The sequence below is a fragment of the Chelonoidis abingdonii genome, chromosome 1 (genome assembly GCF_003597395.2).
Source record: "Chelonoidis abingdonii isolate Lonesome George chromosome 1, CheloAbing_2.0, whole genome shotgun sequence".
NCBI lineage: Eukaryota > Metazoa > Chordata > Testudines > Testudinidae > Chelonoidis > Chelonoidis abingdonii.
The window spans coordinates 15391230-15414173 of record NC_133769.1 but is presented as its reverse complement, the minus strand read 5'-3'; the positions used below and the strand labels follow the sequence as shown (position 1 = coordinate 15414173).

Here is a 22944-nt window from a genome sequence, read left to right as displayed (position 1 = left end):
ATCCGTACATTTATACCCTTTGGATATCTTACAATTTACATCTATTACTACTATGCAATATGTGCAGGGGGGGGGGAGGAGGGACACTGCAGACATTACAGGAAACTAAATGGAGGACAGTGATATCAAAACATATCTAGCAACTTTGTTCATACACATTTTTTGTATATTACTGGATGTTTTAGACCCCATGTTCTGTATAAAACAGCGAGGTGCAGAGAGGTAGTATAAAATTCAATTAAAACTTACCCATTCTACAAAAATAGTTAAAGGGAGTCCCACGAAAAGTGCAGTCTGTTCATCACTCATCATCTGACCAACAGTTAAGAGCTAGGGATAAAAGCATACTTCCAGCCCTGAGGCAGTACCTACTTGCAATTTTTCCAAGAGACTTCTCATTCTTGACTGCCATTTTCTTGTTTGAATCCCCTATTAACTTAGACATTACCACACAAACCACATCAACTTCCACAGGCAGCACACTGACTATGAAGTGATGTGCCAGTCAGTGGTTTAAAAAGTCATCTGGTTAACTTTTAGGAAATCAAATTAATGAAGTTAGGATCCAAGACTTAGAATTGTCTACACTTGAAACACTACAGCAGCACTGCTAAAACTGCACCAATGTAGTGCTTCTGTGTAGACACTACCTATGCTTAGGAAAGGATTCTCTCATCAACATAGGTAATCTACCTCTCTTGAGAGATAGTAGCTAGGTTGATGAAAGAATTCTTCCATTGACACCACTGTCTACACTGAAAGTTAGGCTGCCTTAACTATGTTGCTTAGGCGTATGGATTTTTCACACCCCTGAACGACGAAGCTGACAACTTTTTAGCGTAGAACAGACCTTAGAGTAGTTTGCATTGTGTTGAATACAAGCTAACAGATCTTACTTTGAAATACCAGCAAGGATAATTAGGTACTTTAAATCTCAGCTTAATTATGACTCAAACTAAGTAATTTCGCCATGATGAAATCATTTAAGTGAACAGGTTTTTTTTACAAAAGAAAAAACTTGTATAGAGAAGACAAGAACAGAATTTAATTAAATAAGTTTATTGTCTAATGTTTATACTTGTTACATTGCCATTGTAAACTACAACATAAATAATTTTTCAACAGGAATTGCTCATTTCCCGATTCTGAACACTGCTTTAGGAAGCAGGCCTCTGTCCTTCAGAATCACAAAAGCAAAGTGGATATGAAGTTTCAATGGCACAGTTTTCACAAGTACTTGTTAAATACAAAAGATATAGGCCACCTGGTGGCATGACTGCACCTACCATGCAGGAAGCCCAGGGCTGAGAATGGAAGTGCTCTCTGGGCCTTGCACATACAGCACCCTCACAGCAGAACCAATTCACAGGTGAGATGAGTAGCAATCTCAGGTAAAACGTTTGTCCACCCTCATGGCTAGGAGTTGGGTGTCCAAGTCGAGACAACACAAATGAATAGGGAATACTGAAGCACAATGATGGGGAAATGCACGTTAAAGTATAAAAAGTAATTCATGTAAAATATAGATTACATATAAATTCTGTCAAGAACTTATTAAATAAGCTCAAGAATACTGGCACGTGGCAATCTGCACTCTGGTTTGTTTGTTTTTTTTGACTAAAAATGGGGAAATCAATTTAAGATCTTAACATTGTGTGCAAAATGTTTACTACTAATCAAACTCTTACATTTTACCATCTCACTGTAGTGTCTGAACAGCAAAGTAGATGCACTGATTTCCAGCATTACAGGCAACACTAGATCTAGTTAAACAAGATAATGTAAACTTTATTCTTAAGGCAGCTGGTACTGATGCTGCACACAGGCATTGCTCAATGCCCATTATGATAACGGGACTTAGCACTTAAAAACAAAGAAAAAGACGACAGCATTATTGGACTGAGTGAGGCATGTTGTCAAAATACTTTCCCTTTCAAGCAAATCATGAAATATTTGGACATTTAGAAAAATAAAGCACCCACTCCTCCAACTTCAGCCTGTTCTTTCACAAATATTTCAAAATACTGATAAATAATGGTGACTGCAAGCAGGATCCCAGTGCCTGATCCAATGGCTCCAAGAAAGTCTGCTAATACTGAGAGGGCACCAATACACAAGCCACCAAATGCAGCTGCTGTAGGGATGTACCTGAAACAGAAAGTTTTCACAATTAACCTTTTCCATCCAAGGGGCTTGTTTTGCTTGTGCTATATCATTGTGTGTGACCAACTAAGGTAGCAACAGGAATGAGTAGATTCAGGCATTAGGAACTTCAGAGTTCCATTCCAACTCTGCCAGTGGCTACTGTGGTTTTGGTAAGTTGCCCCCTGTTTGTGTCAGTTTCTCTAACTATACAAAGTTAAACAAAAAATATTTGTCTACTTTACAGCACTGTGATAAGGACTAGTGTTTGTTAAAAAAAAATACATATATATGAATTGGAAAAGGTTCAGAAAAGGGCAGGAAAAATGATTAGGGGTATGGAACGGCTTCTGTATGAAGTGAGATTAATAAGACTGGGACTTTTCAGCTTGGAAAAGCGGCGACTAAGGGGGGATATGATAGAGGACTATAAAATCATGGGTGGTATAGAGGAGGTAAATAACACTTCCTTATTTACTCCTCATAATACAAGAACAAGGGGCCACCAAATGAAATTAATAGGTAGCAGGTTTAAAACAAACACAAGAAAGTATTTTTTCAGGCAATGCACTGTCAACCTCGAACTCCTTGCCAGAGGGTGTTGTGAAGGCTAGGACTATGATGGTTTTCAAAAGGGAGCTAGATAGATTCATGGAAGATAGATCCATCAATGGTGTCCCTAGCCTCTGTTTGCCAGAAGCTGGGATTGGATGACAGGGCATGGATCATTTGATGATAACCTGTCTGTTCTTTTCCTTTGGGGCACCTGCCATTGGTCACTGTCTGAGGACAGGATACTGGGCTTGATGGACCTCTGGTCTGACTCAGTATGGTCATTCTTATGTTCTCAGACTAGTCTGAACACATAGCATGCTACATACGTGCTAAATAACTGTTGGGACGCTAACAAGAGACCAAAGCCTGCTGCTTTTCAGTAGCTAAGCCTGCTATTGATTTTGGGGCAAATTCTGCCCTTGGATACAAGTGTAAAGTCCACACCTGAGGGTAAAGTTTTTCTCTAGATTTTAAGGAAACAGTTAATTGGAGTCATTTTAATGTGTGATCTTCGACAGAGCAAAAACTCACTCATACAGCAGAGTCACTTTTTAACTATTAGCAAACAAGAACATTGTTTCTTTTGCACTAGATCTCACTATGAAAGAGGGGGAAGAGGCAAGATTACAATGAAAGTCATCAGCAAGAGGGCACAGTAATTAGCTGCCAATTGCCTCCAATCAAGTACCTGCCAGCAGAAACACCCACAGATTGTGCTGCCGCAGACCCAATCAGAAAAAACAAGGCTGAGGTATAACTACAAGGTTTACAAAACATACATGAACACTGTATAATGCGATTAACTAAATAGCTTCCACTCCTATTTCTAACACATTAATGGTCTTTACAACAATGGCAGCACCACTGTGCATTATCCAGCCTTTATCCAGTGTAGTTTTCAAATATGCTTCCACACATTTGAGTATCTAATAACTACACGAACCACAGTTAAAGCATGGAAGAGACTAATGATCTTTCCAGTTACTCTGAATGAATGTAGCTTTCAACACCAATACCTTTCTAGAAAACATTCCACAACCCAACTAACTGTAATGCAAGTTGCTTACTTCAGTCCTTGATTTTTAAAACACATGAGCCCATTCAGACAATGCTGCCAAATCTGCATGATGGAGGTAGCCCCTAACCCCCATATCAGGGACAAGGCATAATGTTTGTTGCTTGGGCTCCAGTGCCACATACTGTGGAGGAAGAGCTGCTTCATGATATCAGAGCTCTGTAGTGCTCTGGGACAGCTGGGAAATCAGGTTGTCTCCCCTTTAATAAAGCCAAGCATGGGACTCATCCCAAATTCCCCCATTCTCCTGTTTAAACAGGAAGCCTCCCTTCATCTATTTTTTCCCAACTCTTCCATCAACACCTTGTCCCTCCTGTCTGCCTGGGCCCTATCCTTCCCCAACTAACATGACAGCATAGTATGGAACACAGGAGAGTGAAAAAGTAAATTGCATCTGCATCTTGCACTGGGCACAAATCTGAGTGGCTTTGCAGGGGACTCCACCTTTGGTTGACCCAATGTATTAAAGGTGTTAATTACATAGTACTGTAGCGAACTGCTGTAGAGAGCCAGCATTTCCTTACCTATTAAGCTCATGAACCATCGATGTATCCCTGTGGCCTCTCATCACCATTTGCTGTTCTTTCAGTTGCTTAGCAACCTGCAGACACACATTTCTGTCAGACTTCCACAGTGTTTTATAACCAGCTGATAGTCATACAGAATAATAGCTATAATCTGTCAGAAGCTAGTTATCTAAATTAGAGGCAGGATTTTAAAAAACAGTATTTTAGAGTAGTTATCAGAACACTTACATCTTTTGCTGATGAACCAGACACCTCAATCCATGTCTTGGAGAAGAACGCACAGGATCCCAACATAAAAATGATGTAAACAATTACATGGACAGGATCCTCAAATATAGCACCCATGGATTCTGGGGGAGAAAGGTAATAGCAGAGACCACCAACTGGGTAAGAGCGAGCAGGGCCACCACCACTGACATCCTACATGGGAGGAAGAAAAGGGCAACTCATTATCTCTGGGACTCTCCTCCTTTCCCACTTTATGGAGGTTTCAGATTCCTTTAATTAAGACAGTAGATACATGAACTTTAAAGAAAATTAGTATTTAAACTTTCCCCTTGTTAAATACCAAAATACTTGTTATCAATGTTATTTTATAAGTGATAGATACTTACTGCCCACTGTCCTAGTAAGTTTACTAAGAAGTTGCCACTAAACCGAACAGACAACATCTGGGAAATAACATAGATGTTTGAAACTAAGGCAGACTGAAGAATGATAGGAATGTTGGAGGTATAGAACAGCTTGATGGGATAGCTACTGTACTGTCCACGGTATCGAGCAGACTTGATAGGTAAATCAACACGAAATCCCTAAGAGAGAATTAAGAAAGTGTTACATTTATTTCTAAACCCAAAGGCATGTCACAACAGCACTCTTAAGATACAGTATTCACTAGATAACCTAGAATGCAAAGACTGAAATAAACAGCCTTTGGACTAACTTGTTTGTTTGTTTTCCCATAATACTGAACAGAACAGTGGTCTACAATCTTCCTTGGATTGAGCCAAATATTTACACTGTCATATTTATGCACTTAAGTCATATGACTGACTGTAACATGGCTGTCCTATTTAGTATGCCATTTCTCCTAGAATTTTCATTCACCTAAACAAACAGCTTAAAATCACTTAAGAACTTTTTTAGTCTCTTAGTAACACCTTAAATTAGTTATCATTTATGTCATTTTGCTTGACTTGGAATGTTAAAAAAATGGATGAGTTTCACGTTCTGATTTTCACTTGTTCACACAGTGCTACAATTGTTGTCCTACTTGTAATGAGGGGAATTGGATTATAAATTATTTGGGTCAGACAGAGTGTGTTTGATCAGGAGCTAGTACCATGGGGCTCCAAAACTAGTAATGTCTCTAAGTGCTACTGCAAATATAATGTTTAAGTCTGATTTAAATAAAACCTTAAGGATATTTAGAATGTCTTATTGCTGGGTTCCATAAAAACTCTTGTACACAACCCTTTCCCACTGTAAACCCAACAGTACCCTTTTAAACTGCACTCATTTCGTAACTAGGATTTGGGAAAACAAAAACAAAACAAAAAAAACTTACCAGCTTTTAATACAAAGCCTAACCAACCTCCAAAGATAGTTGCAAGCAGAGCATTCTGCTGTTTTCTGGCTATAGCTAATCTCCTAGACTGAACAGGCACGCTATTGTTTAGCAGCCAGAGATTTCAGATTTCAGTTCTTACAGTTTGGATCACACTTATTCCACATGGGGGCATTCTTTTGAAACTGATCTCTCACAGAAACCCAATCATAAGTGTCCAATTTTTAAATATGATCAAACATTTACATAAAAAGGCATATTGCATAGCTGGATATTTAGAGAAAACTTACAGGACAAAAGCTATGCATCAGTTCCAAGATTCTGGAACAAACTGCACCAGTTATGTCACAGAGAAGTATGGCTCTCTGTCCGAGACTGAATATATTCTTTCAAGAGCTAACCATGAAAAAAAAACTGTGCTGTATTAAGTGTATTCTGTACACTGCAGAACCACTAAGATATGCAGCAAACTTATTTTTCGTTTCCAGCACATGAAAATACTTCAGCTGAAAAGATTAGTGTGTGGGGCATTTAATGGCAATGCTGAAGATCTCACAAGTAACTAATGTAATTAGTAGTAGCATTTATCATTGTTACTGTCACAGTGCCTAGGAACCCCAGTTATAGACCAGGACCCTACTGTGCTAGCCACTGTACAAACAGAACCAAAATGTATCTGAATATCAGCCACAGGTCATTTTGGGTATAAAATTAAATAGCTGTAATGTCAAATGTCTGTTAGTGAAATGACAATATTAGGAAAAAAATTCTTACTTTGTTACTCCCTGAAATTATAAGACAAATACTTGTTCCATTTTAACTTTTGTAATTAGTTCTTTCAATGCAAGACTAATAAATTAAGAGTCTGGATCCTTCTTCCTTTTGTAATTAAGTAATTGCCCTATAGATTGCACTTTTCATTTACCTGAAAATATATGACCACAGCAAACACAAACACTGTAGCAATCAGATTCATGAGATTGGGCAAGTTCTGTCGGTAGAAAGCCTCCCGCAAAGCACGGACTTTGTCAGTTCGTGTAGCCAGAAGATGGAATAATGCAATCACCGCACCCTCAAACTCCGTTCCTATAGAAAGCAAACCAGAGTAAACCACTCCATCTTTTTTCTTTGAATTTTAAAGTAAAAAATTTCTAATTAACGTCTGATATTAATTTATATTTGAAAAAGTGCTGTACACGTGTTATGAGATATGTTCTACTGTAGTCCTATTAGAATATGTATGTCATAATGTAAAATTCCCTTTCCAGCCAGCAGAATACCAGGACATTCAGGACACTGCCTTTGTGATAAAACCTATTGTTCTCAACCATGTAACAAAAACAATTCCCTACCCCCTTTTTAATGGAGGGGGGAGAAGTGGGGGAAGAAGAGAAAAGGAGTGGTAGAAAGGAGCAGCAAGCAAGCACAGTAAATAAAAATGCCAGAAACTGGAGATGCAATCAATCAAGGTAAAATTTGGCTTAGGATTTGGAGTTTACACAAACTATCTGATAACCTCTCAGAATAGATAGAAGCAGCATTTCTCTTTGGCCAAGGCTGGTCTCTCAGTGCAGCCATGGACACTGAGGGCATGATAGAGAACTGAAGGTGGGATTCCCATTCTCCAAAACTTCAAACATACTTCAGAGTGTATTGAGGAGACACTAAATACAGGAATGTCTTATTCACACACTGTAATTGTACCACAAACATCTCCTTTGAAAATACTAAATCCACTACCTTTTCTGTCTGTACACCACAGTGTGCTAAAAATAAGACGCAGGATTCAGACTAGGAAATCCAGATTCCTGAGATCAAAGAAGGATTAGAGTTATGAGAAAAAAAATGTCTCCACTGCAACCACTAGAATTTAAAGTGGCAGAGGCAAACTTTTGGATTGTTGTTCTTGAAAAAGTTACTCTTATGGATCCGGCAGTGTTTAGTCTCCATTTTTGGACAATGACTGTTAAAAGCTAATCAGCACCTCACTAAACCAACAGTTCTATAGTTAACTGCTACTCTGTAGTACAGTAAAGTTAATTTCTAGTACGTATGAAGTGAAACTTGTGCTGTTACAGTTATCTGTGCAATGTACCTCTGCCGGTATTAATGGTAGTGGGACTAAAGGCCTTCCAGACAATGGTTTCACAGATGTTGGTAGCAATAAAGAGAGAAATACCAGACCCCAAGCCGTAACCCTTCTGCAGCAGCTCATCTAACAGCAGCACAATCAAACCAGCGACAAACAACTGTGGGGAAAGAAATGCGCGTAAGCAGAAACAAGAATAAATCAGTCAAGAATTTAAGTATTAAAATATTACTGATTATATTTTCATTATAATGTGGGAGTATTCAACATTAAATGTAGATGTCCTATTCCCTTGTAACCCCTCAACACTGATTTAAAGTCAGCAGGTCAGGAATTTAAGAGCAAGAGTCTTCTTGCTATATTTACATAACTTTTCAGTATTGACAATAATAGTCACATTGTTTAATAAATAACGTTTTCTACACAGAAGTGATGTGTTGGTTTCTTCCATGGTGCATGGACTGCTTTGATAAGATTTGCACCCTTTAATCATAAATGTCCTAAATACAGTGTCCACTGCTTTCAAAACCGCCTACTCCTGTTTTAATACTTAAGAGCTTTGACAAGTGGGATCAAACATGACCCACTTATTTGAAACATCTTCAGCATATTTAACCACTGCTTGTATCTTTGTCCTTCTGGGAGATTTTATGCCTTTCACATATATGCATTACATACTTTTAGGATGTGCTGTTTAAAATGTTAAGAACACTTAGGAAAAGAGAAGAAAGCCAATGGTTTGTTAGGGGAAGTAAGAGAAGGGTCAGGATTTTCAGTCCATCTATACTATATCTGAATGTCAGAAGTCCTTATTCATAGAAGAATTAATTATGTACCTGAATTATGATAAGGAGACAAATTCCAGCACCCATTTCAGCAGGATCTCCATACATCCCAGTCATGACGTACACAATGGCCTGCCCAATGGTTATAATCATCCCAAACACTGAAACAAAAAGAAAGCAATGCTCATTTATAGACAGCTGCTGAGTTAGTATACTAAGGATGCCTCATGTCTAGCATTTTAGTTATACACATTGGTTTGCCAAGAATAGAAATGTTTAGTAATTGTAACCAGAATAATGCTCACATTTCTGGGCTCCATTGAAAAGAGCTCTGTCTTTTGGTGTATCACCAACTTCAATGATCTTGGCACCAGCTAACAGCTGCATGATCAAACCAGATGTCACAATGGGCGAGATACCTAACTCCATCAAAGTCCCTGAAGAGGAAGAAAAATTATTAAACCACATCCCAAACCCCTGCACCTCTAAGGATTAGGGCTTTAGAAAGGTTCTGACCTGCAATAATTAATACATAAATAAATAAATAACCCCCTATTCTTCATATCCTTTCAGTCAAACACTTTCCAGTCTAGTGATGTTTCAAACTGTTGTAAAAGAAAAAGATCACTATCTCCTCCAAAACGAAGACTGCTGTGTCAAAATCTGAAGTTTTGAAGGCAATGTGGGAGAAATATATGTAGTCTTTCACTTCAAACATTTTTGTGAAACAACACTATGATCCAAACCTGGTGTGTACAGAGGCTGAACAGGATATGTAGTTAGTTCTCCAGTATTTCACAGTACTGAATTCTTCACTGGGTAAAGTCTTCCCCTGGATTCTCCTCTCATGTCAGCCCTATCACTCAACTGCTTGGTCCATTTTGTGGACCATCAGAAAGGTCTCAAGCTCACTATGATTTATCACTCACCAATCAGAGAATCACTGAATTTCTAGCTGAAGGTGCACAAGGCATTTAGGAAGGTAGAATGTAATTACCCACATTACAATTTGTGGAAGACAGCAGGATTAAATTGACACTTTTAAGGAACAAGTCATGTGGCTATTAAAATGCTCTGATTTTTGTATCATCTATTACCACCATGCTCCTAGCTCTCTGCTAGGATATTGATTTAGTATCAGCTCTGAGGGTAAGATGCTACCTATTGAAACAATATCTCCTGAGATATAGATATCTGCAGTGTAGCCTGTAACAGTTCAGGGCAACTGCTCCTGAAACTATTTTTAGCCTTCCGGCTCTCCAGCTGTCAGCTCTCCTGGGTAGAGAACCATGTCTCTCCCCATCCTGACCAGGGTTTTTCCAGACTGCACAGTTCCCTGCTTACAGTGTGAGTTACCCAGCAAGTCAGACTGCATGAGCTGGCCTGCATTGCTTTCTCCTCCGAGGCTACACACAGCATAATTGCACACAGTTAGAAGTTACCACACAGCCCTTTCTAAGTGAGCACATTTTACTTAAGGTGAAAGTATTACAGAGAAAACATTAAAAACAATAAAAGGACCTACATACATGCTAATAAGCTTACTAGAGATCACCCCAACTCCAACAAGGGGTCTGGCAGGTCCTTCAAATCCCACCACAGGGTTTTCTGGGGTTACAAGTTCATAACAGCGGTTAGCTCATTCATCCTTTCCTTTATACAGTTTGGGCCTTTGATATCGTCCTCATGTCTGCCGATCACCTGTTACAAAGGTCCTCTCCTCAGGGTGAAGCTTCAAAAGGATGAGTTCTTACATAACCAGCAGGGGACATACACCTCCCCCCAGAGATTTCCTGGGAAACTCCTTTTAACTTCGTTGTCCCAAAAATTCATTCTTCTCTGGCACACTGTGTAAAATGATCCTTTAAAGCTCAGAACACTTCCCAAGGTTTACTGCATTTATAATACAGTTGATTCCAAAGCTATTAAAACATAATTCAGTACGGTCTCCCAAAGATATTGCACATTTGGTCCTAAGCCAGCATTATAAATTGTGACTTTTTGAAGGTTTATCCATCCTTCAGTGAATCATAGGAAAGTCTCTCCTTTCCGAGCATGATGCAAGTTTAACTGTTTGGTCCAAATGCTCAATGTTTCAAAGAACTAAAATTAGTATGTGGTCAGTTCAACATTTTATATTATTTTCATAGTCAGAATCTTAATTATGAGGAAGAACAAAAAAGTTTACAATTTTGATTCAAATAGGCCATATCAAGTCACCGTGTGTGTGTGTGTGTGTGTGTGTATATAAAGTGATTAAAATGAGATAATATTCTGAAAAAAAAAATATATGCAAGACAAACATTTACATTGCAGTATCATTTAGAGGCATCACTTGGGGCTCAGGACAGCATTACTTCAGGCACTGTGCAAATGAGAAACAAAGACAGCCCCTACAAGTTTGATTACCCTTCTTTCACTTGCAATGAATTAATATACTGTCACATAAAACTATCAGCAAAGTTAATTTAAAAAATAATAAGGGACCTAAACTGCTGCAGACTGAGAACACATACCGACCAACTAAAACATAACAAGAATTAGCAATAGAGGCAGTATGATCTGATAGACTGAGAGAAGAACTGAGAGCTAGGAGTTCTAATCCCAGCTCAGTCTCAGTGCACTGTGATCCTGAGCAAGGCTCTTAACTTCTCTATCTTCAGTTTCCAGACCTGTGAAATTATTTGCTCATCTACTCTGCAGTTGTAGTGTGTGGCTTAATTCACTAGGATTTATAAATCATCTTCTACTCCAAGCATCTCAAAGTGTAAACTAGTATTATCAATAAGTGGGAACCATTAATGTGCCCCATGTATTCATATGGGAGGTTACCTGTCATACATATTTGAGATACCCTTTCCAAAAGTAGAGCATTAAGCTGAATTTCATTTGCTCCTCAGATGATGCCAAACTCCTATGCTAGTTTCAAAATAGAAGACATTTATATTGGCTTTTGAAAAATGTTATGAATTCAGACTATTACATCTGTCCTAAACACTCACAAAGTACTTAACTCTGACTCCTAGATTCCATGAAATCAAATATTTTAAAATCATCTAATGTCTATCAATTGTCAATCATACCTGTTGAAATTAATAAAATACCAGAGAGAAAAAGAGTGAAGAGATGACTAATCTACTAACCTCTGTTTGATGCAAGAATGACTCTCATCCAATAAAAAGGATCTGCAGAGTCTGATGACATGATTCCGAACAAAGGTATCTGTAAAGATACGAGTAGTATTAAATGTCTAGACTTCTCTGTAAAGCTAGACTGCACAAAGTACAAACAAATACATACTATAAAGAGTAATTGTGAACTGCTTTCAGGTTATAGATACGTTACTTAAAATAATTTATTCCAACATTCTTCATGTTTCAGACTTTAAAACTAGAGCATAAAATTTATATGACAAGCAATATAATCCTCTGAAGAAAACCCAAAGCACAATATGAGAGACACATATCTAATAACCTATACAAATTAAATATGCTGGTCTTCACATGTTACAAAGACAATAAAATAGTAAATTCTATTGGTTTTGTATTTCACTGACATTTTTGCATCAGAGTGTTTGAGCTTTGGATGAATATCTATAAAAAAGTTTTCAGATTTGAAAATGAAAACAGAAAGCATTCAGTTGCTAACTTAACTTTACCTTTGGGTCCTAATATTGCATTTCCTTGCAATTAAGGGATGTAGCACAAAACTAACACAAATATTTTTGCCAATGATTAATTCTCCAATCACAGAAATTAAATATTTAAAATCTTTTAACTATGAAAAGTACCATGAATGGAAACAATCATGAATTTAAGTCAATAAAAACCAGCATGAAAATTAACTTCATCTTTCAGGTTTTGATACCATATATCAAATAGGCCAGAAGAACAGAAGAACAGCCATACAGGGTCAGACTAAAGATCCATCTAGCCGAGTATCTTGTCTTCCAACAGTGGCCAATGCCAGGTACCCCAGAGGGAATGAACAGAACAGGTAATCATCAAGTGATCCATTCCTTGTCGCCCATTCCCAGTTGCTGGAAAACAGAGGCTAGGGACACCATCTCTGCCCATTCTGGGTAATAGCCATTGATGGACCTATCCTCCACGAATTTACCTATTTCTCTTTTGAATCCTGTTATAGACTTGGCCTTCACAACATCTCCTAGCAAGAAGATCCACAGGCTGACTGTGCATTGTGTGGAAAAATATTTCATTTTGTTCGTTTTAAATCCACTGCCTATTAATTTCATTTAGTGACCCCTAGTTCGTGTGTTATGAGGAGTAAACAACACGTATTTACTTTCTCCACACCAGTCATGATTTTATAGATCTCAAACATATCTCCCCTTAGTCGTCTCTTTTCCAAGCTGAAGAGTCCTAGTCTTATAAATCTCTTCTCATATGGCAGCCATTCCATGCCCCTAATCATTTTTGTTGCCCTTTTCTGAACCTTTTCCAATTCCAATATATCTTTTTTGAGATGAGGCAACCACATCTGCAAGCAGTATTCAAGATGTGGGCCTACCATGCAATTATATAGAGGCAATGATATTTTCTGTCTTATTATCTATCCTTTTCTTAATGATTCCCAACATTTTGTTCGCTTTTTTGACTGCTGCTGCATATTGAGTGGATGTTTTCAGAGAACTATCCACAATGTCTCCAAGATCTCTTTCTTGACAGGTAAAAGCTAATTTAGACCCCAACATTTTATATGTATAACTGGGATTATGTTTTCCAATGTGAATTTCATCTGCCATTTTGTTGCCCAGTCAACCTGTTTTGAGAGAAGGCATACTCTCTCTTGCTGCTGTTTTAACAGTGCAGACCAGGAACTCTTGATGTAGAATTTTGTTCTACTTTACCTGGAACTGTTTTTTATTGGTTCAGATTATCTTATTCTAAAAGCAACATGAACAATGATTACTTTGTTTTAACTCTACTTACTTTCCAGACTGTTTGGGGAGCTCCGTTGGTTTATACACCTTCACCATGTACTGTTACTTGTTCTCTCAGTCTTGATACCATGTGAGTGCATATATAATTTGGTCCCTACAGATACTAGGAAACAGTTTTAAGTTTTGACTACAATAGAACCTCAGAGTTATGGATACCTCAGGAATGGAGGTTATCCATAACTCTGAAATGGTCCATAACTCTCAACAAGACGTTATGGACTTCAGCGGGGGAGTTGGGACTGCAGCCGCAGGGCTAGGGAATGTGGGGGGGTAGGATTCAGTGAGAGGGGTATGGAGGTGGAAGGTGTCTCATCCTAGAGGCCACCAGGCTCCTGGCGGGAGACTCAGGGCTTCAGCCCCACATCTCTTTTCTGACTTCAACCCCATGGGAAATGTTGGGATCTGGGCTTCATCCCCATGGCTCTGCTCCTGGTTTCAGCTGGGGGGCGCGGAGGGAGACTCAGGGCTTTAGCTACAGGGAGAGCACTGGGGCTGAAACCGGTGTTCCCCATATAACTAAATCCCTGAGTCCCCGCAGGGCTGAAACCAGAAACAGAGCCACAGGGCTGAAGCCTCGAACCCCAGCGTTCCCCCCAAGTCTAAAGCCCTGAGCCCAGGTGCTCCAAAGGGTCAGAAATCCTGAGAGGCACCTCCACTGGAGCCCTGACACCTCCCCCTCTGGGTCAGAAGCTCCAAGCACCACTCTTGCTGGAGCCCTGACACCTCCCCCTCTGGGCTGCAGCCCAACCCCTCAATGGCTGAAGCCCTGACACAGTACAATATTTGCTCTTTTTTTGGGTCTGTGCTGCTGCCTGATTGAGGACTTCAGTTTCACAGGGTGTCTGGTGGACCAGTAAGTCCATAACTCTGGTGTTCATTATCTTTGAGGTTCCACTGTACATATAAGTTTTGCATAATTCTCTATGATGGAGAACTGCATGCGTCATCACATCTTCTAAAGCTTAACAGATAAAAATCATCTGTTACAGACTGGTTTGTTGGTTCAGAAGTCATGCTTTTTCTCTCACGCCACTCTTTGGAAGCAGTTCTTTAACCCTTGATGAGTAGGGCCCTACCAAATTCATGGCTGTGAAAAACGCAGACTGTGAAATCTGGTCTCCACCATGAAATCTGGTCTTTCGTGTACTTTTACCCTATACTATACAGATTTCATGGGGAAGACTAGTGTTTCTCAAATTGGGGGTCTCAGCCCAAAAGGGGATTGTGGTGGTGGATCGCAAGGTAATGGTACAGTGGTCGCAGTATTGCCATCCTCACTTCTGTGCTGCCTTCAGAGCTGGGTGGCCAGAGAGCAGTGGCTGCTGGCCAGGCATCCAGCTCTGAAGGCTGTGCCTTGCGAGGAGCTGCGCAGAAGTAAGGGTGGCAATACCATACCATGCCGCCCTTATTTTTGCATGGCTGCCTTCAGAGCTGGGCTCCTGGTCAACAGCTGCCACTCTCCAGCCATGGAGCTCTAAAGGCAGCACTGCTACCAGAAGCAACGCAGAAGGGTGGCAATATCACAACCCCCTTGTAATAGCCTTGAGACCCTCCTCCCCCACAGTCCCTTTTTGGGTCAGGAATCCTACAGTTACAACACCATGAAATATCAGATTTAAATATCTGAAATCATGACATTTATGATTTTTTAAATCCTATGACTGTAAAATTGACCAAAATGGACCATGAATTTAGTAGGACACTATTGACGAGGTATTAGCAATTTTGAAACCTACCTCAATTATGGAAAAGATGTGTCCCAGGAATCTTGTCAGGCTGAAATCTACATTCTTCTGAACTAAACTACTTACTGAAAATTCAGTCTATACTTGTTTCTTCCCTATTTTACTACTGTAAAGCTTCCACTATTCAATACACATTTAACAGCTAGATAGTGCTGATATAGCATGTTCTTCCCTCTCAGATAAACATTTTAATCGCTCTCCAAACGAAAACAAGTCGATTTTAAAAAACTTCCTTCAACCTCTAAATAGCCTTTCACTGTTCGAAAAATTACAGATGGTATTTTGTGGATCACTTGAATATACACATTACTCAGTGGATCTAGAATGATTTTTTTATACACTACAATTTCAGAATCAGAGTTTTAAAGTGCAATTTAAAAGCTCTGCAAAACCGTTAAAAAAAAAGAGTTTTAATAGCCATTTATACTAACTTTGTGCAATTTTTAGAGGAAATCTGGGGTAGGTGTGAAACCTGAAACTACTTTTAACTTCTTTTTCAAATGAGACTAGATTTCAAGTTGACAACTCCCTTCTAAGGTCTGAAAATTAGGGGGTGTTACAAGTTGTTAATTTTTTGGGGCAGAAAACAGTATGAATTTTAATAAAGGACACTTCACAAGAGCAAGTTTCATTGACAGAACTACTTAAATGTTTAATGTAAAATTATAAAATAACTGAACTGGTACAGATAAACAAGGAATCCTCACTGCTCCAATGTTAAAAACAAACATTATATCCTCTTGCATGTCTTAGAGAAAGGGATGCGCATGTAAAGAGGTACATACCTGACAGCACACTAAGAAAATGAATAACGTGATAGCTGTCCATAGTACTTTCTCTCTGAACTGGATCTATAAAATAGAATTTAGAATAAGTGGATTAATCACAAACCTGTGTTAACACTACATATTAGAAATCATAATATAATAATATTCTATGACATAAAATGCTACTTCATGTAGAGTTCAGAGCCAGAGTATTCAACCATAACAGCAGATTTCTAACATTTCTAACACTGACTGATTAACACTGGTTATCTGATATATCTAACGTGACAGTAGTGAAGTTCCTATGTAATAACTGAAGAATACTGATATGTAAACTAACTGTTGAGTTACACAATCTAACTTACACTGGCATTAGTGGAATGTTTATTATACATCTATGATACATTAATTCAAGACTGACTGGGACAGAAAAGCAACACGATGGCCTCAAAAAAGAACATCCTAGGACACACCTCCCAGAACATACCTGAAAAACAATGGGGAGAATTATTAGCTTCAAGGATCCTACCACCTTTTCCAATAGTTTAGGGTAGTCCTCCATCTTTTTTGCACTCGTATTTTAAGGCACCTCCTGTGATAACTAAAATCCATTTTCCCTCTGGCTCTACAAGACTATGGCGACACTTCAGTATCAAAGAAAACACAGCTTTGTATCATCCAGTACACCCTTAAGCCACAAAAGAAAGAAAAGTTTCTTTAGCTATGGTCTGACAATAAAGGAAAAAGGAAATGAGCTTTCTGAGGCCATAGGCCAGACACAGAAAAAGGTCATCCAGGTACTATCACCTGAAACAACCACCAGTATTGAAATAACATGCAGTTATCTGATCAGACATGCTTGGACACTTCATTGCTTTGACATTCTCTCACCTACAGTTGGTGCAAAATGAGTGACTTAAATGTCCTCCTCACAGCGTTTTCAGTCTGGTCAAGTTCTCAGTTTAGAAAACATCCTGTTCAAACAGATTTTAACTATGCATACCGGGGGAATATGAACCACATCCATCTGTTTACAACTAGTAGTTATTACTTCCAATATTAACATATCCAACCAAGACTCACAGATGATGCTTTTTCATAAGAGAGAAAAGCATAGAAAGAGAAAAGCACATTTCTTGCTCTCATGGAATACAATGGGAAAACTGATCTAAATGGCAGAAGGATTGGATGCAACTTTCACACACATTAGAAACTGATCAGTGACCTGGAAGAAAACAAAATCCTTACTGATAAAGTTTGCAGATGACACAAAGATTGGGGGTAGTAAATAATGAAGAGGCACTGATACAGAACAATTTGGATCACTGGCCCAGCTTGACAAAGCCCTGGATGGGATGATTTAGTTGGGGTTAGTCCTGCTTTGAGAAAGGGGTGGGACTAGATGACCTCCTGAGGTATCTTCCAACCCTAATCTTGTATGATTCTATGATACTTGGCAAACTGGATGAGGGTAAACAATATGTATTTTAATGTGATCAAATGTAAAGTTCTACATCTAGGAGCAAAGAAACATAGGCCATATTTACCAGATGGGAGACTCTATTCTGGGAACCAAGACTTGGGGGTCATTGGGCTAATGTTGTGGCCAAAAGGGTAAATACAACCATTGGTTATATAAACAGGGGAATACTGAGTACAGGTAGGGAGGTTATATTACCTCTTATTTGACACTGGTGTGACCCCTACTGGAATACTGCATCCTGTTCAGGTGTCCACAATGCAAGAAGGATGTTGATAAATTCGAGAGGGTTCAGAGAAAAGAGTCATGAGAATTATTAAAGGATAACATGCCTTATAAGTGAGAGACTCAAGGAGTTTGATCTGCTTTGCTTAAAAAACTGAATTAAAGGGTTGATTTGATCAACTTGATAATAGAAGGTGTCAGATTCAGTCAAGCGCCCCCTCTCTGACACGCATTAGACTGCTGAGAGGGAACCCAGCCGCTGAGTTCCTGGACATTTTAAGCCTCCAGTGCCCAGTCATTGCCGCAGTCTTTGAGTCCTTAGGAACACTCTTGGGACACAGACCCTTTGTGACACTGCACGCCAAATTATTCATAGTGATGTTATCATGATACGATTATAGCATAATTCTTAACGTATTTTATACAAGATAAGTCATGTGAGGTATTATTGGGCAAGTTATAATTTGCTGAATATGATTATCCTATTTGTATGCATATATCATTTTTGTTTCTGAAGTTATGAATGCTGACTATGTATTTCAAATGTAGTTACACTGGGGTAACGCCCATTATACAAGATGCTTTCAGTCTAGACGGTGGGTGGGGAAGGGCCTATTCAGGGCAATAGGCTGTTAGGAAGAAAACAATAGGCCTTAGGAGACACTTATCTCCCACCTGGGGAGCTTTCCTGAGAACACTACAGCTAGCCTCCGAGTAATGGCTGCTATGACCCTACCGGATATGTGATGAGACCACATGTCTCTAGACTTCATCTTGGGATGTCAGTATTTTTCCATGGACTAGTCTGGGAACTCTGAAACAAAGAGTTCCCGCCATATGTAAAAGCTATATAAGACAGGGAGTGACACAATTTGGTATTCTTCACTCTCCACCCAAGAAGATTCCTGGAAACACCTGAGGGACAAAGACTGAACTGAGGGAAGTGCTGGACCCAAACTAAAATGATTTCTAGCCTGTGAATGAAACACATGGGGATTCCAAGCTGTAAAACAAGTGAAGCTTGCCCCTTAAGAATCTGCAGCCTGCTTGTATCATGTCTTAGGGTGAGAATCTGCTATTCACATCCAATCTATTTCGTATATTAAGCTTAGTTTGCATTTTTTGTTTATTTGCTAGGTAAGCTGCTTTGATCTGTTTGATATCACTTATAATCACTTAGAATCTATCTTTTGTAGTTAATAAACTTGTTTTTGCTTTATCTAAACCAGTGAGTTGGAATGAAATGGGTGGGAATCATAACTCAAGGGCAAAGGCTGTTGCATACTGCTCTCCACGCTGAGGGAAGGGAGCAAATTTTGTGATCTTATGCTTACAGTTCCCTGTGCAGCGCAAGACAGTACAATTCTGGATTTATGCCCCAGAGGGGGTGCATACCTGGGGAGCTGGGAGTTGCCTTAACTGTAGCTTTCCTATGCAGGGTCTAGTCAGAGAGTCTGCATGTAACTGCAGCTGGGTATGGCCCTACCTGTATGTATGCTGGTACAAGTGCAGGCTGGAGGGCTCTGTAGCTTGTCACAGCAGTACAGTGTGAGAGGGAGCCCAGGGTCAGGCGGCTCAGTGGTACCCCAGCTCCCAAGACTGCATCCCAGGGGTTCCACCCTAATAGCTGGAACCCACTGTCCAACCCTTGGGCTCAGTACAGATCATTTATACTCCCTCATAGCTTAAATACACCCACTCCTATAATTACACCCAAAGGTGAGAGACTTCGGGTTTACCTATTCCAGGGTCTAAGTGGTAAGTGTACAACACACACAGACACTGACAATTTACATATTCTGTGTGAGATTATGAAGTCTTTGCAAGCACCTATATCAGACTGCACGCTCCATTTGATTGTAATGCTGGTCTTACCATCTTTACATTCCCACCGTCTTTTAACCTCCATCTTGAACTATAATTCCTGAGATGTGCTGGCATGCAGCCATCAACAGATTTGTTAAATTTTGAGGATTGTCCATTTACATGACAAAGAGATGGCTGCTGCCTAGGGCAAACCATTTTTTCAAGTCTGAACTCAAAGGCAAAGGAAGCCTGGCCACAAACCTGGTAAGGGTTTCTGGTCACCTGTTGAGGGGCACACACAACAGAATAGACTGGAAGATTATAAAAAAAGGGAGCATCTATGGTGACAATTTTCTCCAGCTCAAGAGGGGGAAGAAGCAATCCAACATATAGGGGGCTGATGAGGCTAGGGAACCTGACTACCTCCCTGAATACTGAGGAACCACAAGGACTCCCTAGGGAAAGGTGAGCTAGAGAGGAACACTGCTAAATTATCTGTACTCACATGCTTTATCTGTTAAGTAAAACAGCAATGATATTAGATCCTGTACAAAGTGTCTGTTACCTGATTTATACTTGCCACAGGCCTCCTTGCACAGTTAAACAATAACCCAGAAGGCTCACACCTTTGGGTGGAGTTCTGGAAGTGGGTATGCTTAACGTATGGAGCAGTCTGAATAGCCCCTGGCGTCAGTGCCGACCAAACAACTGATTCCAGCTCTCAGGAGGGGGTGCTAGACAGAAGGTTTGCACCCCAAGAGCATACTTAAGGACCCCAAAGATGGAGTATTGGCTCAGCTCTATTCAGGCTCTGGAGGCTTAAAATACCCAGGGACCCAGTGGTTGAGTCCCCTCACGACTGTCTACTGAGTGACTGAGGGGGAACATATGACAGAGGGCTCTTCAGCCAAACAGAGACATGTATAAGATCCATTGGCTGGAAGTTGAAGCTAGACAAATTCAGATTAGAATTAAGGTGCAAAATTTTAACAGGGATAGTATTAACCATTGGAACAATTTACCAAGGGTTGTGTGAATTCCCCATAACTGGAAATTTTAAAATTAACATGAGATGTTTTTCTAAAAGAAATGCCATAGTTCAGACAGGAATTAATTTGGGGAAGTCTCAGATGATCACAATGGTCCCTATAACAATCTATGAATTAACCCAATACAACCAAAAATCAAATGCAGCACTAACCTTTCTTTCAGGCTTCTGGATTTCAGGTAAAACTGCACAGAAAGGCTTAATAACTTCTAAAAATTTAACTGTTTAAAGAAAAAAATAAATAAAATAAGTTTTTCAAGCAGAATAATATTGAACAGTTACTTATTACAGCACTCACTTTCTTACTTAGGATTCAGCCCTTTAAATATGCACATTAACTACTTGTCTGACATTCAAAAAAATGCGTTTCATGAATAAATTCATACTCTTACCACTCCCTGCAAATTCCTGACTTGCACTGATCGGAAGACAGAACATGGCAAAAGTTTGAGATGGAATGTAATGGTTATTACTAAGAAGGTCGGTCTTTCCCTTCACTTTAGGCTTGGTGTCATTTTTATACACTCATGAAAGAAAGTATTATATATAATAATGACAGTGAGCTGGAACTTAAACATTAACTGAAGATGAATCTCTGCTGTCTTTCCAAGTTAGGTAAATACTGAGACAAGACGTTGATTTATAACAACACTAAAACATGCATAGGGAAAAAATCATCCACAATCATATAATAGAATGGAATTTCCCAAAATAGTTACTTAAAAGAAACATCTGTGATTTTAAACCCTCTAAAATACTAGATGTAATCAGAGCAGTGTGGGATTTTAGTTCCATTAACATTTGATGCCTAATATTTCTATCTGAGAAAGAGTGAACAAGTTAGATATTATGATCCCTTTAACTGGAACAAATTCCAGAGCAAAGAATGATTACTTTTTTTTTTGGCCTCCAAAGTATGTGCATTATAACAAGACACATTAGGTATAAATATCAGCAAAGATCCAGTCACCAATCCATCCACCCATAAATATGCAGGCAGAACTGAGATGATCCCTTTTCTTATTTTCTAATCTATTGGGCTATACTTTTACACTTTAATACTTGGTACCATGAAATAATAAGACGGATAATTAAAAAACATGTTTTGTTTATAAAGCTGAAATGATTCTATTATCAGTAAACTAAAGCCAGAAAAAACTAAAAAATCCAACAGGTGCCAACAGATTAGCTGGATTATTTTGGCCTGATAGCGAACAGAAATCTGGAAATTAAACAGTCAGAATGAGATTTCAATTTTCAGACTATATTCTTCTCTCAATTTGTTGCTTCAGCGTGTTCAGTGCATACAAACACACAATACACATAGAGCGAGGCCACGGCTCCCATACAGCGGATCTCAGCCAGTCTTATTGTACAGGCATAGTGTCACTATGGCAGGCATGGCCCCACTGGCTATGGGTGGCACTTCAGCAGGCAAGGGCAAAGCCTCACTCAGGCTAGTGTGGGCAAAGCCTCTTGACCTGCAGCGAACAAGCAAGTTGGACAAACCCACAGAAAGATCCACAGACCTGATGGTTCCTTTTTCCTTGCCTGGGGCAGGAAAGTTCCATAAGCATATTCCCCAGTGGGTTAGCCAGGCAAAGTTACGCCCTGATGGCCACGGTGACCCACAACTTCTCCCAGCATATTCTACAGTCACTCCTGGGCCAATCCTCCCATACCTCCCTTATAAGCCACAGTCTCATCACCCTCTCCTGTCACAACTCCCCTGTACCACCTCTCTGCAGCCAAGGCTTGTTCCGCCCCCTGGATTGCCCCAAGCGCCTCATCCTAGTGTCGCTGTCGTCCTAGTGTCTGTCAGTCTGCCCCCTTCCGGGCTTCTCATGCCCTCGGCCCGGTGTCCCTCGCTCAGGTCGCCCCAGACGCCGAGCCCGGGGAGCTGTCCGTCCCCGCCTCAGGTCGCCCCAGACTGCCAGCCCGGTGCCCGTGCCCCCCGTAGCCCCTGCCCCCAGCCTCCTCTATCACCGCCTCTCGGTTCCCGCTTCTCCGCCCGATACTCACTGCCCATGGCGGCGGGCGCCGGCCGGCCTGGCCAAGGGGAGTCCGGGCTTCCCCTCCCCCTGCAGCCTCCTCCTCGCTCCGAGGCGCCGGTCGCTGCCAGTCACGTGACTGCCGGCCCTGTTCCGCGACGCAGGTACAGTCAGGACCC

General features: G+C 40.0%; 1 protein-coding gene across 2 annotated transcripts; it reads right to left on the bottom strand.

Moving 5' to 3' along the window:
- Positions 1 to 1040: 1040 nt before the first annotated feature.
- On the bottom strand, positions 1041 to 22933 carry SEC61A2 (SEC61 translocon subunit alpha 2). Of its 2 annotated transcripts, XM_032798311.2 has the most exons (12): positions 22797 to 22933; positions 20928 to 20995; positions 16234 to 16299; positions 11884 to 11962; positions 9046 to 9177; positions 8792 to 8901; positions 7962 to 8115; positions 6792 to 6952; positions 4914 to 5111; positions 4528 to 4719; positions 4297 to 4373; positions 1041 to 2148 (listed from the first exon to the last, which is right to left on the bottom strand). In XM_032798311.2, the coding sequence occupies exons 1-12, from the start codon at positions 22801 to 22803 to the stop codon at positions 1962 to 1964; spliced, it is 1431 nt and encodes a 476-aa protein (XP_032654202.1). In that variant the 5' UTR covers positions 22804 to 22933; the 3' UTR covers positions 1041 to 1961. The 2 variants fall into 2 exon arrangements, with proteins under 2 accessions (XP_032654202.1, XP_032654203.1); XM_032798312.2 differs by lacking the exons at positions 20928 to 20995; positions 22797 to 22933 and adding an exon at positions 16703 to 17323.
- Between the last annotated feature and the right edge of the window lie 11 nt (positions 22934 to 22944).

Excerpts from the sequence above, each read along its gene's own strand:
- SEC61A2 (XM_032798311.2), bottom strand. Across the intron at positions 8,902-9,045 it reads TTTCAATGGAGCCCAGAAAT|TGTTTGGGATGATTATAACC; the intron begins GTGAGCATTATT and ends TTTTTGTTTCAG. Across the intron at positions 4,720-4,913 it reads ACTTACTAGGACAGTGGGCA|GATGTCAGTGGTGGTGGCCC; the intron begins GTAAGTATCTAT and ends CCTCCCATGTAG.